The sequence below is a fragment of the Natator depressus genome, chromosome 22 (assembly GCF_965152275.1).
Source record: "Natator depressus isolate rNatDep1 chromosome 22, rNatDep2.hap1, whole genome shotgun sequence".
In the NCBI taxonomy this organism is placed as follows: Eukaryota; Metazoa; Chordata; order Testudines; family Cheloniidae; genus Natator; species Natator depressus.
The window spans coordinates 9,965,313-9,978,852 of NC_134255.1; the positions used below are offsets into that span (position 1 = coordinate 9,965,313).

Here is a 13,540-nt window from a genome sequence, read left to right on the forward strand (position 1 = left end):
ATTGAGAGGGGAGAAGGGGACCTGGTGGACAGTGAGAGGTAAGGGGAAGAGAGTTTAGAACATTGGCAAGAGATGGGGAAACAGAGCTTAGCTTCCTCCCTACAAATACACCGGTGCTCCTCTCCAAGATGGAACCCAGGAGACAGCGGGGCCCAAGGAAAAGGCAGAGAGGGGATACTGGCAAATATGCTGGGCGAGGCGGCGTCTTCCCGACGCTGCTTGTGCTCCTTGGACGTTGGTGCCACTCTGACAACATAGCAAAAATTTCACCACCTCAGAACCATCCACCCACATCTGATCTCAGTTACTCCAGACCAGAATTCCACTGTATGGCTTGGGTGCTCGGTAATTTAGAGGCTGCCTCTCTCCTGAAGTTCTAATCCAGATGGGGAGAGAAGCAGGAAGTCCTGAGCTCCCTCTCCCCAGGCCTATGCATCTCAGCCAAAGGCCCTTGACTCAGGAATGCACTACCCAGCCTCCCCCTTCAAGTCCACTGCTCTTTACCCAGCTTGTTTGGACACCCTGGGGGATATTTTCTGTTGCATTTATCAGCATTGCTTCGGCTACTGTTTTTATTGCAAAATGTGTCATTAGCTTCTACAGGATGAACTTCTGCAGGGACCATCAGAAGGGATTTCCTCTTTCCACTCTCGAACAGGAGACACAGTGATGAGTAGGAAACACAGCCATTGGGCATTGGTCCACATCTTCTTTTAAGGCTCTGTCTTACAAACTGTATATTTATGACCACGGGAGCTATCCAGTTCCCAACAGTAAACTGCCCAGCTTCCAAGCCACAGGACTGATGATTAGCAAGAACCCCCCAAGCTCTGGGCTTTCCCTGTAACAGAGCAGGGGAGGCTGCTGCCTGAGCATGGGCCACAGGGGGAGATGAGCATGGTTGTCATGAAAGGGATGGAATGAGACATGGGGATGTGGCATGGGCTGGTCAGTTTCTCTCACCCTTGTGCACTGCAAGCAGCGGAGCAATGGTGCTCTGGTGCCAGACGGTGATTAACAGCGTCCAGGGCAGAACTATCAGCACGATAGCCAGGATGTCTCTTCTCTTCGGCATCTCCAAGACTGACTGGACCCACAGCTCCTCATTACCTGACAGCGAAAACCCCAGAGACAGAACAGCAGAGCACATGGAGAACAGAAATAAATGGGCAAGAAGGAACAAGGACAGAGAGAGAGCAGCAAAGGCGACACGGCTCGCAGGTCTTACCAGTGCTCACAACCCACCCATTGCAGAAGCAGGTTCGGAGACGCAACGGCTGCACGGGCTGGAGGCCACGCAGGGAGTGCTTTCACGGGGCGTAGCCTGAGCCACTGGTGGGAGCTTCAGGAACCCATCAGGAAGGAAGCCTGAAACACAAAGCAAAGGAGAATAGGCAGAGAGAAGCTCTGGGAACAGCTGCCCTTCAGGGACACACCCTGGTGCTAACAAGTCCTCCCTGGGAGGAAGGAGCCTGAGGAGCTGCCAGGGAGGCAGGAAAAGAGTCGTCTGGGTGTTCAGGGCTTTGCATTTCCCATGCCCCAGAGCAGCCAAGCAAGCTCCGGTTTCCAAGAAGATAGTGTAGTGCCTCTGAGCCCTCCCCCAGGTGAGAAATGGGCACCTGGGCATGAGCTTTAGGCAAATAGGTGTGTGTATGGATCCCAGAGCATATCCAGCATGTGGCACCTGCCTTTGTGGCCTGCATTAGCCTCTTGCTCTCCCACAGGAGCCCTGCAGCAATACACCAACCTCCGTGAGCTGTAAACAGCCACATCACGTTCTGACCTCTGCAGATTTTCAATCTGCTTTGCTACTAGCAAACTCTAAAAGGCCCAAGCAGCAGGGCCTGGCCAGTGAGAAAAAGGCCAACCTTCCCCACCCCTGTATGGTAACTGTTCCCAGCTTTGCACAGAAGAAAGGAGAAATACGGGAGTACCCTAGCCAGTGGGAGGCACTAGCCAGTTTGGAGGGGACAATAACTAGACCTTTACATCTTCAGAGCATCTCTTGTCACTAAGCAAGCCTCAGGAGCCACCTCCGAGGTGCTGCTCCCATTGTACAGGCAGGGAAGCAGAGACCCAGAGTGATTAAGTGACTTTCCCAACATATAAACCAGCGGTAGAGGCAAGCTTAGAATGCAGGAGCTGGTTCCCAGTCCTGTGCTCTGACCACTGAACTGCACTGCTCTCTGCCCGGTGGAGGGCTTGGCAAAGAATCCAGTGCTACCCCCATCTGATGGGAGATCTTCATTCAAATGCTATTGGGGAGGTTGCTGCAATGCCATGGGTTACTTTGCACATGTCACTAGAACAACCCCAGTGCAAATCGCCTAACCCCTCCAACTCCCATTTCGGCCACCTGGAGGAACCTATTCCCACAGCCTCCGGTCCTCCTGCAGACTTGCTCTGCATTCATTTCTTCCCTCTCTGAACTGCCAGGACTGAAGTATATTAAGCTGCCACACTGGCTTAGTCTGATTCAATAGAAGCACACACAAGTTTTAAGCAGACTGTATTTTATCTGGGTGTTATCTTGGCAAGCAGTGTACAGCACTTAGCCGGCACATGCAGGGTGGACAGTTTGCAAACCCAGAAAGCGGTTTAGTGCACTCGCTCCCTGGGGGGAATGGCTTAGCCAGCCACACAAACCCCTGCATTGCAGGTGACAAGGGGGCACCCAGGGAATATCCTAGCCAAAGGCGGGGGAGGATCTGATACAGGGTGAGTTGCCCTGGGTTCAGGAAAATAGTTGCCTACATAGCAAAACCTCCGATTTGTCTTTTTCTCCTTCATTGTTGTACTCTGGAGCCCTCACCTTGCTCACTTCTTAGGTTGAAGGGGAGTCCTCTGTCCCGTCCCCCCCGCAAACACACACACTGTGCTGGGACATTAGGGTATCTACAGATGCTTGTATGCAGGCTATAAACTGCACATCCAAAGATTTCTCATTGGTGGGACATGTGCTATTGTACATTCCAAAGATGTTGCAATGTCCTGAACAATTTGGTCTGATCTGCAGGTCCATTCTGTCAAAGTACCATGCCCTTCTGAGGGCTTATGGCACACACACTAGGCCTCATTCAAGCATCTTATCACAGGACGCATTCTGTATAATCAAAGTCACCACCTAGCCCGGTAGTAGATATATTAGGAAAAGGACAGAGCCCAATAACACTCAGGGGGCCTGTGAAGGATCAGGAAAGCTGCAGCCAGTGGTGGAGGATCTCATCTATTGGAATCAAGCTTCCCATTGCCCCATCATTGTAAACCAACAGGAAAAGGCTTTCACAACCCGGTTCCAAGGTGGAGTCCAGGAGGCGCTTTTTGTGGCCAAACACGCTCCTAGTTGCTCAGAGAGTGCCTCCTTCAGCTTAGATTTCTCAGCACTAGAGAGAGCAGCTTTGTCCAGACAACATACCCCAGGGACAAAGGGAGGCTTCTTGCCAGAAAGGATCTCCCTTTCACACAAGCAGAGGCTGGCTCCTAAGCCAGACTGGGTCCTGGCAGTCCCCCCGCGCAGACAGCACCTTGGGGAGATCAAGTCTTATCCCAACTGGCCTCATCCTCTTGCCCTGGTGGTTTCCTGAACACAGGGAAGAGAGCTCCGGGGTCATTAACCCTAAGACCTGCACCCACTTACATAGCCAAAGCATCTGCTCTTCGGAATACAACCTTAAAGTCTCTCCACGGGACATATCCAATGGACAGCTCCTGTGGTGCACGGCTCTCAAGGGACTGAACTCCTTGCTCAGTAGAGTACCTATGTTGTGAATCCACTGAGCAACAGCTGGTACCACTGGAAAGCAGGAGGAGAAACGGACACACTAAGGAGCTTCTGAGAGCCAATGGACAGCAGCTGGCAAAAGGCGGGCACTTCAGAATTCAGTGCTCTAGCCTTAGAAGGTGCATCTACATGGCAGCAGGTCTCTTGTCAGGACAGTACCTGCCACAATGGGGCCCTGATCCTTGATTGAGATTCCTAGGCATCACCACAATAATAATAGGACTGCAGGCTGGAAAGGGCATAACAGGACCAGAGGATAGTGAAGAAATGGTCCTCCTAGAATGGGATAGCCACGTGCAGAGCAGAGCAAGGAGAATGCACCACTGCTCTGGTTGGGTACCCCAAGCCTCACTAGGTTTAGGGAAGGGCACCTCTGGGCCAGCCTGCTTCTGCTTCCTTCCCTTTAGCCAATGGGTTGACACAGGAATGAAAGAATCCACCTGCTGGAGGAATTCCCCAGCTAATGTTTATCATTCAGATTCAGAAAACCAAGTCAGAGGGGCGCAGTCAGACAATATTCACTACTCCCCCACTGAAGGGCAGTGATGGCTGGGTACCCACTTCTGGACAGGTCCCTTTGGGCTACCAGCTTGTAGCCTTTATGCCACATTTCTGTGGCCTCAGCTGCCTGCCAACATTCAAAACACTCCTTGTCTTTCATTCTACAGGGAAGACATTTGCTCGGTACTATTCAAGTAATTTGATTTTATAGACTACCTTGTGAAGTCTGAGAGAAGGACATTATATGAATTCATCTGGGACAGTTGGAAATGGTGTGAGCATTGGATTTAAACAAGGCTCCTCATGGCCACCAGGACGTGGCACTGCCACATTGCCCACTGGACTCTGGAAAAACACAAGGTGAAATTCACTCTGCTGCATGTATCAACTGTGATCCACACGTTGTAACCAATCCAGTGCCTTCTAATGCTACGCAGTGGTTGTCGTGCTGTACGCTAGGGCCACATGGCACCTCATGGAAACAGCTGGAAGTGATTCAGAATCTGCTGCTCCTAAAGCACAAGGCTTCAGCACCCCCAAAGAGGCCCAGGCTACTTGAGCTGAAGGATGCCCTCCATTATTAGTTGGCAGCAGGCTCGTCAAAACCACAACATTAATTTTCAAAAGAAATGACCATTTTTCATGTCAGCTGAAATTTTTCCATGGAATAGTTTTATTTTTCAATGAAAGTTCAAAATAGAAATTTGTTTCCTTTTGGTTTTCAGTTTTAGGTTTGGGTTCCCCCCCACCCTTTCCCTTTTACATCCTTCTACTAAAGAGGGGAGGGGAGAAGAGAAAGTGGGTTTTCCACCCTCACTGTGAAAAATGAAGATAAAATATTGCTCTTTGGGTTTTTGAAAACTGAAATGAAACAAATTTTCAACTCAGAACAAAACAAAAAATTTGAAATTTTTTGCCCCAAAAAAGCTAACAAAACACAAGTGTTTCTTTCAGGCTGAAAAGCCTTTCTTTCCCAGAAATGCATTTTGATTCACTGCAAGCATGACTATGACACACAGTGAAGTAGTTCTTATTCCATTCAGTAGGGAGCAGCAGTGCACAGTCAGTACATTACAAAACTGAAGGATAAACAAACACTGAAAGAATTTTTTTTTTTTAAATATTGAGTTTACCTAACATCAGCTTTGTCATTTAACTTTTGAAACAAGGCTGCTTTGATTTGCAATTTGGCTTATTGTCAGTTTCACCATCCGTTTTTCATGCACAGCGCTAATGCTGTTGTGTTTGGGTTTCCTGGTTTGCATGGGGGAACATTTATAGGAAATTAATATAAAAACATTTTAATTGAATTTATGTAAATATTCAAATTATTTATTGCTGCAAGACATCACTGAAGCCAAGAGGTTGGCAGGACTGAAAAACTGACTGGATATTTATCTGAATAAGAAGATGAGCCAGAATTACAATAATATATATTTTTAAAAACAAAAACAAAAAACTTGGGAAGTAATACAAACCCTCATCCTTCAGGGCATGAACCAAACATCTAACAACTAGGAATCAGAAAGGAACTTGCCCTGGGGTCAGGTTATCCCATAACTGACATTGTAGGGTTCTGGCCACCGTTACAGACAGGATGCTGGCCCAGAAGGTGCACTGTACAGTGCTAGGCACTATATTCCACCCAAACCACTTCTATTCACAGGATAGTTTGAAAGATAACTTTTCTTACAAAACTTGCATTTGGGGCCAAAGGTGAGCTGAATTCCCTGCCACCAAACAACATTTTAAGTTACATTGACGTTTTTTGAGTCTCCTGTCTTGTATGGAAAATGACTTTGGGGGATGAATTAGGCAAATTAGAAGGTAATTCCCAGTTCTAATTTCCATGGACCACATTCACTGATTGGTGTAACTGCAAATGGACCAGTTTCACTGATAAAACTCCCCTTGGTTTCAATGGGAGCTGCACAATAGGAACTGACCCACAAACTTCAATGGAGTTGAACATCACACTACATCACACATTTGGCACTAAAATGCTGCAACTCAGCAGGACTGGACGGAGCCCAAAGATATAAACTTTAAGCCCAAAGATCCAGCTTTAGTCCAGAAGATGACATGAGAATAAATTTTTCCCTTTCAATAGTATCATTTATCCAAGGATCTCAAAAACGCTACATAGACATTAGCAAACTGAGCTTCACAACACCTGCTGCTCTAGAGAAGCACTATTATTCCCATTTTATAAATGGAATAACCGAGGCACATAGCAGTTAAGAGATTTGCCCAAGGTCACACAGCAAGTCAGTAACAGAGCTGCAAACAGCCCCGATGCCCAGCTCATTGCTTTAACTACTGGACAACACACAGGAAATATAGATAATTGGCTATCAAACAGGTAGTTCCTGATGAGTCCAGGTTTGGTTATTGGGGAGAACTGGGAAAAGGGGAGCAGGGAACGTCACTGGAAGATGTTTCATTTGAGATTTTGGCATTTGGCAGAGATGGCCCGTAAAACACAATCTAAAAATAAAGGTAGCAATAAAACCTCTTGCTCATTAATTACTCTGTAAGCCATTACTGCCTAAACCCCCATAACATTAATGGTGGTGATTATAAGTACAGTAACAGAATTGTGAAGCTAATTACTGTGCAGTTATTAAGCAGAACAGAATAGGCATGCTTTCTTTTAAAGGACTCAGAGCCAGTGCATAATAATAAGCACATGGGGGGGTTAATCAGAGCTGCCAGTTTTAACCTCAGACTCTCCTGAGTGTGGGATAGGGGATGGGGAACTCAGTACTACAATGATCCCAGGAGGGTGTGTAATGGAGCACCCAGGCTTGAGCTAATGCACCACAATGCAGGAAGCAAAGCTCAAATCAAATCAAGAATTAGAGGCAGGTCAAGCGATTCAAATGATCTATTACTCACAGCTTGCTGCTCTGCTGTCCAGCAGAAAAACAAACTCAACCACAATAGCTAAACAGCTACAACTTATTCCAATGGGCCAGAAGTCTATGGTGTTGAACCAGCAGCCCAAGATCAATGGTGAGGTTTTCCATCATCATCTCTATAAACCTGAACACTCACCTCAGACAACTGGTAGCACAACAAGGCACACACACTTACTTATAATGGCCCTGATTCAGCAAAGCACATGCTTGAGTCTACACATATTCACCAAAGCACTTAAGCCAATGTTTAAAGTAAGTGCTGTGCTGATATGGGGCCTAGCAAGCAGTACCTTAAGCCATGCTAAGTCCACTGATTTCACTGCAACTGCTTCCAGAGTAATTTTACCACGCAGCATGAAGAAGGGAATCCTGGCCCTGAGCAAAATGATAAGACATGGCACCGACAGATTTAACTAACAGGATAATACTGTGATGATGCTAATCACCACTAGTCTGTCCTTGGCTTTCTGTTATAGCCCCTCAACTATCTATGCTGCCTATTTCGATTTGATGCTCCTCAGGGCAGGGATCACGTCTACCATCTTGCCCAAAGGTGGCCTGGGCACTATATAAAGTGTTGTCATAATTCTTTGCCCTTTGCCATTGGAAATCCAGATGCACAACCTCTCTCACATCCCAAATAAAACCGCTGTGGGGATCTCTACCGACTTGCTCTCGTATTGTCCACATCACAAAACACACAGAGCTGGCCATGAATTTGTAGACGTAGTTCAGGAGGGGTCCCATGCTGGATTAGCAGAGTTTTCTGTAGGGCAGGACTGAGAAACACCAGCTGAGTTGTGGCAAGGAGCCCAAGACTGGAATAGCAGGAGAGGCTGTTGGCCAGGGATGAAGTGGATCAGATCTGTGCTGGGAGACCAGGACTGGAGAAGTAGGGTGGATTGCAGGACAGAACTGAGATACCATGTCTGAACTGGGCAGAGGGACCCAGGCTCGAATAGCAGAGAGGCTAGGGGTTGAGGAGCAGCCCCAGAGCTGTATTGGGAGCCCAGAAGTAGAATATTAAGGGGTGCTGCAGGCAGCGACCGCGATGCATTGGGTATGTGGGGCCCCAACTCCCAGCCCTGTGCTGTGATGACTAGGATAGACAAGGTGGATTGGCAACTTCAATTCACCCGATTCTTTTATTATAAGAAAAAGGGGATATTCAATTAAATGTAAAGGTGACAAATTCAAAATTGATCTATGGAAACACCTGTTCATACATTGCACAATTAGCAAGTGCAATCTCATTGCCACAGGACACCACTGAGACCAAGAATTTAGCAGGATTCAAAAAGGATTAGTTGTGTATATGGATAAGACGACTATCCAGATTTATAAAATATTTTTTTAAAAAGAAGAATTTTGGGAGGGATATCAACCCTTAAGCTTCAGGGCTTAAGCCAACCTCTAATTTACAGGGATCAGGAAGGAACTTTCCCAGGGGCCAGTTATCCCATAAATTGGCACTGCAGGGTTTCTTGCACCATCTCAGAAGCAGCTGGTACTGACCACTGTTGGAGACAGGATGCTAGACTATATAGACCCCTCCTCTCACCCAGTCCAGCCATGCTTTATGTTTAGGCTTAGAAGACCTCAATTTTTCTCTGTAAATGTCAATAAATTTTGATTTCACTGTACACACGCAAACCAACAAAAAAGATTTCCATCAATAGTAATCAAAACGTATAGATAGGCAAAGTCAGAAGTCTACATGAGAACTTATTAGAGTTTGATTTAAGGATATTTACTTGGTATATTTTGACGTGAGATGGACCACTGGAACACACTACCTGTTCCTATAATTTCACTGTGAGTAAGAAATAACATATACAGGAATACAGACTTTAGATAAATGTTAAAATATTTTGTGTTTTAAATGAGTTTCATTTTGATAGGGTTTAAAGTAACTTCTCTCTATCAAAATGAAAATTCCAGAAGATACGTTGTTTGATTTATAGCCCACTTCCAAATAGAAAGATTACTGTAAATTGTCTTGTTTGGGAAAAGACCGATGACTTTAATCATAAGTTGTTCAACTTATTTTTAATGTTGCTGATGGGTGAATGTTGAGTACTGGTTGCTGGTAAAAACCTTAGCAATCAGCTATATTTATGAGATTTTTATATGTCAAACTTTCTGAAACTGGTGACAGTGCTTCTGAATCTCCAAGACCTGGACATCTTGGGGAAGAGGAGTCAAGACGGGAACCAACATGTTTTGCCAGCCTCTCACCAATCTCCCAGCACCTGAAGGTTTGTTAGCAAGGAGTGCTGTTCTAGCACAATAGTACTGTCTGGCTCCTTGCCAACAGTTCCAGCTCCTACCTCATGAGAGTCCAGAAGACTTCTAGCTGAAGAGTTCGCAAATCCCCATTTATCTTCAGTATCTTTCCTTTTTTCCACTGCTGTCCTTTGTTTTTATTAGCTGGGAGTCGCCCCAGTCTGTTTAGATCAGTGGTTCTCAAACTTTTGTATTGGTGACCCCTTTCACATAGCAAGCCTCTAAGTGTGACCCCCCCCCCCTTATAAATTAAAAACACTTTTTTTTTAATAGATAGTTAACATTATTATAAATGCTGGAGGTGAAGCGGGCTTAGGGGTGGAGCCTGACAGCTCGCAACTCCCCACGTAAAACCTCGCGACCCGCTAAGGGGACACGACCCCCAGTTTGAGAACGCCTGGTTTAGATTCTCTAAGGTTAGGGTGTGGAAGTGTAGCAATGCACACGCATGGGTGTGTGAGCACTCCTGAAGTCCACACAGGGAAGGCCCCAGGAGAAGTTCCCTGGCCAAAATGGCCCTAGATATAAGAACTATTAGTTTCAGTGTGTTCTGTGTTCTATGTTTAAAAGTCCTCAGGGATTTGATATTGTCACCTGGAATTTCTGGTAAACAAGAGTTGTCAAAATGATGCTATTCTGTTCAGGTCTGTATTGCTAATAGCTCTCTTGGTGGGAGGAAAGGGTTAGCCGCAGCACAGGAATAGAACTCCAAGAAGGCAGCTCTATAACTGGCTCTGAGATGGTGGTTCAGACATGAGATAATAATTTGGTTTCAGTATTAAGACATTTAATCAGCTCCAAGTTATAGGATTTGATTGACATTGATCAAATTCTTTTGCTGGGATTTATAACCAAACTGACAGCCACTTTCTTCGAATCCTCTTTAAAAATCTATAAGGGTTGGTTATTTTGAGTATTAATGTGATGGTTTAACTTATTTCCTGATGAGTGTAACTCATTGATTTGTCCTTGATTTGATAGCTGTTGGCCTTTATTCTTGGTTCAAAGTAAGTAACAACAACATTTTACCTCTGGTGAAATGTTTTCTTGATTTTAATTTAATGAGTTTTAATTAAATTTATAAATTGATACCAAGAAACATTTCTTGCAATAAGCAAGTGGGTCAAGAGTCTTTAAGGACCTGGGTGGATACTAGCCAGACAAGCTAAAAGCTTGACTAGCTCCCCCTAATTAGCCTTTGGTTCTCACAACCGTTTTATTCACTTTGGGGTGGGGGAAGCGGATAGAGCAGTGAACTGGGACTCAGGAGACCTAGATTCTATTCCTAGCTTTGCCACTAGCCCACGGATGACCTCGGGCAAGATAACCTCTTCATCTCCGTGCCTCAGTTTTCCCATCTGTAAAACCGATTATCTGGGGATAATGACCTCCTTTGTAGAGTGCACTGAGATCTGTGGATGAAAAGTGCAATTGTCTTTATACAGATTTACCCATGCCAGGGTCACTGCTGATATCTTGCATTGAATTATTGAGACTGACCTCCAGCTAAGATCCAGCCCCTGAAAACTTGCTGTGCCTTTCCTTGTGAGACAAGCCTTGCACAGACCCAAGAGAGCAGGAGACATATAGAGACTAAACCAAATAGTTCCTGCTGAGCCAACAACCCGCTGCTGGCTGAATGTGTGCTGCTGGCATGGCTCTGCCAGTGCTTCTTGGGCCTCTCACTCTGTCACGATGCCAGGGCCTCTGCAAGTCACCAGTGGGGAGTAGGAGAGATCCATGGAGGAAACGGGGGCAACAGCCTTTCCCCAACCTCCCCACATTAGGAAGCGACACTGAGTTCTCTGTCTCCCCCCACAGTGGACAAACGAGACCCGAGAATCCTTCCTTCCATGCTGTTGGGTTCCAGACTCCTCAGCAGTTTCATGGATAGCAGACAATCCCAGGAGCCACTGCCCACCTAAAGACACTGGGGACTATGAGCCAATCAGCAGGAGACGGGAGCTGTACCCAGAGCTCCACATTCCTCAGTTTTATCTCCCAGATGGATCTGCATTATGTTCTCAGTTATAGACATGGAGATGAAATTCCTCACTTCCCACACAGCCCTGCCATTTGACTCAGTGGCTGGGAGAGGCAGAGGGACCTCTGCAGGGCCTGTTTCCCTGCTCAGCAATCAGAGCCATTTGAACATCTCTCCCACACACGCCTTTCCCTACTGTGAACGTCAGCTGGAAAACATCCTGCTAACTCAGTGTGCGAGCCCCTGCATCTGAGGTGTCAGTACTTATTTTTAATTATTGAAACCAGACAGAAAAGGAGTCCTTCTCTATTTTAAAAATTATTAATAACCCGATTCTAATATAATATTTAAAAGGAAAAAGCATGAAACCTTGCAGCACTTTGGCTGTAACATGAGAATAGTGAGAAACCTGCTTCTCTCCTATTGTGAGTAGAGGAGCAGGTTAACAGCACTTTGCATTTATCTGGTGCCTTCATCCTGAAGGATCCCAGAGCTGCGTTACAGACCTTGGCCAAGCATTTTCCAAAAGAGACTAGTGATTGTGGGTGGCCAACCTGGGGCCCCTTAGAATAGGCCTGATTTTCAAAAGACAGGCGGCTCAGCACTCTGAAAACTCAGACCCTTTTGAGGGGTGTCAGGTTGGTCACTGAAAAACTGAGCCACCCAAAATCAAGTCACTTTTGAAAGCGTTGGGCTTTGTATGCCACTGAAATGTGGCTGCATCTGGGGACAACGGGAGCATTGTCAACAACACACTCAACAGATCAAGGCGGGAAACAAAGAGGAAGGCCATATCCGCTGAAAATGCAGGTGGAATTCTGGGAGGCAGGATATCTCCAAAATGAGCATATTGTCAATCCTTAACAACTAGAACCCTTGGGTTAAAACTACTGCATCCTACCCATGCAGAGAGAGCCACAGGGACTTGAATGCCCACCCCCATGTCTGAGCAAGACCAGTTCCCGCATCAAAGCGCCTCCTGATACCATGCTGGGGGCATATATTATCAGCACCACTTCAGAGGAACCAGCGCTGCCCCTGAGTCACAAACACCAGTTCCTGCAGTCTGGTTGGGATTGAGGAACAGGCTGAAGTCAGGAGAACAGCAGAATACCCCACTGGCAGGTGGGCACCAGGCAATGCCAACCAGAGCTTATGGCCAGAGGAGATCCCTGGCTCATACTCCTGTTGGATGGTTTCTTTAAAGGTATGGCTCAGCTTCCAAGCCCTGTTTAGTCCGGGGGTAGAGGAGGGATAGAGGGAGCCAGGAGGTGACCTCTGTACAAGTCACTAATGGGACCAAGGGATTAGCATTGATTTTTTTAAACAGCACAGTGAAGGGAGGGGGTTAAAAAAAAGCGCAACGTCCAACAATAACTCAGCAACTTACAGTGCGATCAATCCCTGCTCACAGTCCCATATCCATTAGTGCAGCCATAAACCCACCCACCCGTCCGCTTGGAAACAAGGGGTCGTGGTGTCATTTTAAATTGCCTGCCTTGTCTCTCCTCACCCCTCTTTCTCCATGGTGGTTGTGACGGACCCCACCTCCCTAGGAGCCAGTGGGGTTCCAATACACAGGAAGTCCATGCCCCCTGCACACCAAGAAGCCATGCTCCACAGAATGGCCCCCTTCAACCTTGGCAGCAAGGGGGACCAGGCCAGGCTGTTTCCCCCACCCCACCTGACAGGGCTACACCAGCAGCTATTATTACAGTCCCAAGCAGAGTGGCTCCTTTGCCATTCTGGGGCCTGAAAAAAAGAGGACTCCTTCTCCCCCACCCCACATGAACCCCCTTGTGCCCAGCTATTCAGGCTTGGCTCAGGGAGAGAAAATTTGGGTCCTAGTCAAACTCTAGGTCGGAGTGCCTGGCACTGGATGTACTAGCTATACAGCTCAACCAGCTTTCAGAGATAGACGGACCATTTTCAAATGAAGTGTCTACCCCAGTTCTACACCTGGCTGTGACTCTGCTTCCTTCCACGGCCCTAGGGCCCTACCAAATTCATGGTCCATTTTGGTCAATTTCACAGTCATAGGAATTTAAAAAATCATAAATTTCATTG

General features: G+C 46.6%; 1 protein-coding gene across 3 annotated transcripts in view; it reads right to left on the minus strand.

The window, feature by feature from the left end:
* B3GAT1 (beta-1,3-glucuronyltransferase 1) overlaps positions 1–13,540 on the minus strand; it is a 47,775-nt gene that overhangs the window by 18,869 nt on the left and 15,366 nt on the right. The window contains exons 2-3 of one of the 3 annotated variants that reach the window (XM_074936798.1): positions 1,246–1,368; positions 964–1,110 (exon numbers count right to left, since the gene is read on the minus strand). In XM_074936798.1, the coding sequence (XP_074792899.1) occupies positions 964–1,110; positions 1,246–1,249 (151 nt within the window). In that variant the 5' untranslated portion in view covers positions 1,250–1,368. Of the gene's footprint in view, positions 1–963; positions 1,111–1,228; positions 2,266–13,540 lie in introns of those variants that run through there. The other 2 variants (XM_074936799.1, XM_074936797.1) reach the window with 2 other exon arrangements.